The sequence below is a fragment of the Pteropus vampyrus genome, unplaced genomic scaffold (genome assembly GCF_000151845.1).
Source record: "Pteropus vampyrus isolate Shadow unplaced genomic scaffold, Pvam_2.0 Scaffold292, whole genome shotgun sequence".
Taxonomy (NCBI): domain Eukaryota; kingdom Metazoa; phylum Chordata; class Mammalia; order Chiroptera; family Pteropodidae; genus Pteropus; species Pteropus vampyrus.
Window position 1 is genome coordinate 1,043,804 of NW_011889073.1, and position 4,463 is coordinate 1,048,266.

The 4,463-nt window shown below is 37.4% G+C and overlaps 1 protein-coding gene across 4 annotated transcripts in view; it reads right to left on the bottom strand.

The window, feature by feature from the left end:
- Positions 1–1,953: 1,953 nt before the first annotated feature.
- GTF2H5 (general transcription factor IIH subunit 5) overlaps positions 1,954–4,463 on the bottom strand; it is a 19,168-nt gene continuing 16,658 nt past the window's right edge. For all 4 annotated transcript variants that reach the window (XR_002776487.1, XR_002776486.1, XM_011376303.2 and 1 more), the window contains one exon: positions 1,954–3,357. Coding sequence is in view for 2 of the 4 variants with exons in the window: in XM_011376303.2 (XP_011374605.2) it covers positions 3,177–3,357 (181 nt within the window). In the remaining 2 variants the exon portion in view is untranslated. The remainder of the gene's footprint in view (positions 3,358–4,463) is intronic.

Consider the following 4,463-nt stretch of genomic DNA (forward strand, 5'->3'; position numbering starts at 1 on the left):
ACAGTGTGGCTTTCTAGGCAAGAGGCTTCCACTGTGGTGAATCTGAGGCTCCTGGCTTCACAAGAAGAGAGGAGGGGCAGAGGGGAAGGGGAACATATTCTGTTTATCAGACTGAGGTCATGGAGTTGGGAGGCTTGAGGAGTGCTGAGGATTCCTAAGAAGGGGTGCTTGCCTGGAGTCTGCAAGAAAGGAAAAGCCCAGGAAAGGGCCCCAGTCCCTAAGGCGTACTTAGAATACCCTCGATTGGCTTCCTGTGCATTTCTACAAGGCTCTGTCACTTAGCAATGTGTGCATCTCAAGATCGGTGTTAGAACTAACATTTTAAAAGCTTTTTTGAAGACTTAATGTGTTAAGCTGATTTTGTTCTTCCCAAATAGAAGTGTCATTTGAGAGAATAACACATTATTTTGGGATGGTGAGATAAAGCATCACCAAACAGAATATACTTGTAAGTGATTATTATGGGCTATGTACTGTAACAAAGCACGTTACACACTTTATCCTTAAAATCACCCCATCATGGTTATTATTACCTGCATTTTACAGATAATGAAACCAATATTTAGATAAGTTAGTAATCTGCTCCAAATCACCAACTATTCAATGGTAAAACTGAGATTCAAACGAAATTGTTATCAAAATCCATGCTATTAACCATTATGCTATTCTTTACTGAAACACATGTAGGCATATTATGTACTAGAATATTCACATTTAAAAACTTCTAATGGAAATCTTCAAGGATATACAAAAGCAGACACAACATTATTACTAAACTGCAGACTTTATGCAGATTTTCTTAGATTTCACCTGGTGTCCCTTTCTGTCCCCAGATCCCATCTGGGCTACTGCTTCACATTTGGTCATGGCTCCTCAGTCTCTTCTGACCTGTGAGTGTTTCAGTTTTGCCCTGTTTTTCATGACCTTGGTGGTTTTGAGGAGTACTGGCCAGATATTTTGTAGAATTCCCTTAATTTGTGTTGTTCTGATGCTTTTCTCCCGGTAAGACCAGGGTTATTTTTAGGAAGAAAACTTCAGAGGTGAAGTACCCTTCCCATCACACCATTAGGGGTGCACGCCCTCAACGTGACTCATGTCTGATGTTAACCCTGGTCACCCGGCCAGTAGAGTATTTTCCAGGTTTCACCACTGCTCAGTTACTTTTTGACCCTGTCCAAATCCATTCTTTGGAAGCAAGTCACTCAGTGCAGCCCATACTCACAGTAGGGAACTAAGCTCTACCTCGGTTGGCCCACATAAATTACTTGGAATTCTGTGAGAAAGACCCCAAGTGATTTTAAAAGTTACTAAGAATTACTAAGTCAATTATTATTCCATTTCTCTTTGCCAACGAGTGGTCTAGGGATGGACTTGTGGGAAGATTCTGGGAAAGATTTTTCTCCCCGATAAAAAGAGTTACACCAGGAGGAAGTGTTCCCCTTATTCTCTCTGCTGGCAAGTAGAACCTCCCTTTCCTGGTTTGGGCTGCTGCTGTGACTGTAACCCTTAGAGTGGCCACCACCTTGTGACCATGAGGTATTGAGCCAGGAATGAAAAGCTCACATTATTCAGTACAGAAGCAGGTTGCCCCCAATAATGGAACCATCTCCAGGCTCCTTGTTATATGAGACGATTAAATTTCTTTACTGTTTAAATAACTCTTCACTGGTGTTGTTACTTGAAGTTAAACGTATTCCTGATACAGGTGCCTTATATATCGTTTTTACAACTGTATCTATCATTTACATCTAGGACATACCAAGCACTTAATTATTTTTTGATTAGGTGAAGGACTGAATGAGTTGAAGCTCTTATAATAACCACAGAATATCAATGTAACTAATGCTAGTATATTTTATAATTAGATTCTATACTTCCATTTCTTTTCTCAAACAAATACAGTACAATTGTACACATTCTGCCACTGGAGAAAAAACAGTATGACCATCAATATTGGTAAAATTTTTTGATGTGTTTATTAAATTCAAATTGAGGTTTAATGAATATATATTTATTACATTTTAAGGACAGATTTATTTAATAACCAAAATGTCTCTAGTGTGGTTGAGGCAAACAATAGATACTATACAGCAACGAGAACGAAAAACTACAGCTGGCCCTTAAACAATGGGGGCGGGGGTGGTTAGGGGCACCAACCCTCCCGCACAGTCGAATATCCACTTATAACTTTGACTCCCCCAAAACTTAACTACTAATAGCCTACTGCTGGCTGAGAGCCTTACTGATAACATACACAGTTGATTAACACATATTTTATATGCTATAAGTATTATATATTGTATTCTTACAATAAAGTAAGCCAGAGAAAAATATTAAGAAAATCAATTGGAAAATATAGTATTTACTGGAAAAAATCCACATATAAGTGGACTTGCAGTTCAAACCCATGCTGCTCAAGGGCCAACCATGTGTAACGCAACAGCATGGATGAATCTCTAATGTAACAGATGCCAGACGAGAGCCTGCGCTGCATGATTCCACTGATACAAAGTTACAAAGTACACAACACTAACCTATGCTGTCAAAAGTCGGCACAGCGTCTGCTCTGGGGTGGTCGGTGACAGCACCCTTACCAGCCCTTACCCCTGGGGAGGCCTTCTGGGATGGTGGTGATTTCATTTGTCGGGATCTGGGTGCTGGTTATAGAGGTGTGTTCGGTTTGTGGAAATTCAGAGACTTGTACATTTATGCCTTGTGTACTTTCGGTATGTATGTTTTATTTTGATTAAAAACTTCTGTGAAGTTTCTAGCCGGAAACAAAATAAACCACATCTACACTACAGAAACCCATAATTACTAACAGGAACAAACAAACAAATATCTAGGCTAGACTGATAATTAAAAAGCATATTCCATTATACTCTTAATCTATTGAATTGGCATTAAAAGGTAAGAAAACCATTTATATTTTAATAAAGGACAATAAAAGTCAAATTATAGCCAACCGTTACAGCTTTTTTTTTTTTAATTCTAGGGTACATGTACTGAAAAAAAAAAAAAAAACAGAACAAGAAATTCAGCTCAGGGGCTTTTTTCTGCACAATGATACCCAGGCTTTCCTGCAGCATGCTGCTAACCGGTCACGTAAGATAACCGAATGGACAGTCTCTCACATTTGTTACTTTTAATTTCTAAGTGGTCAGCATCTAATATTTTCATTTCTGGGTAAGGGAAAAAGCATTTTGGTCCATTAATTCACCTACTCGCTCCTGGAGGACATTAACCAACTCTGCTATTACGAAGACATGAGTGTCATCAATGTCTTGAATGATGAACTTCTTCCCTAGGGCATTTGACTCATCCAAGTACAGTAGAAACTGCTTCATGGCAGGGTCACTGTAGAGATAAACACATAATGATGAGCTACCTAACTGTCAAGTTAAACCAGGCCCCAAGTGACTAGAACTGAGCACGTAGAATTTTTAGGTTTAAAAAGTTGTTATTCTCACTCCCCCTCTGTCTTAAGTGTTAACTCATAGATGTAGCTTTCTTTCAGAATTGTCAGTGCAAGTTTAAGAGTAAGAGGCCAATGATAAGGTTTTAAGAATGATTTGTCACTGACAAGTGAAAAAGTAACATTCAAAGCTTTGTAGTTAATCAGGCATAGAATCACAGCCTCCTTAACCGATTTTAAAAATGAATTTCCTTACTTGTCAGTGACCATTATTTGAAAAGCCAAAGCTTTTCACTATCTTGCCAGTGACAAATTAATGTACAAAATCAGTGAAATCATAGCTTTGACAAAGCAAGGTGTACATTAAGAGTCAAATCTAGGTTCAGCCCTGGCTCTATCACTTACCTGTGTAACCTTAATATGTACTTAATCTCCCAAAACCTCGAAGTGAGCCCACATAAGAAACATCATGAAAATTAAAGGAGAGAAATGCCAAGGATGGCATCTGGTTTGTAGTAGGTACTCAAGTTTTTTTTTCCATCCTTACAATTCTGAAACTTGTAAGTCTGAACTATCATTCAGAATCTTTAAAGGCAATCCTAATAAAATCTCTTTGAGAATACTGAGCTCAAAGAAGAGATCCAATTCAATTCTATTTATTTGTGCCTTTACTTTGGAACAAATAGGATAGTCATAAAGGAAAGAGGGATGTAATTTCTTGCATTTAAGAAATAACTCTCATAAAAGTCCTGAATCATGACGAAGGACACTCTTTAGTTCTAATATAATATACAATAATGTGTTTGGCAAAAAAATGAATATAAAAATATCAAGTTGCATACAGATTTAATTTTTACAGAAAAGATAATCTTACACAATCTTTTGGTTTTTTAATGTCAACATCAATTACAAAGATAATTTAATTCAAAAGGTCAGAAAAATTTAATGAACAATAAAAACAAGTTTTACTTCTTTCAAGTACTAACATGGGTAATAAGTGAAGCCAACAAAGGATTTATTTTACTCACTAAATGAGTATGGTTCGCAA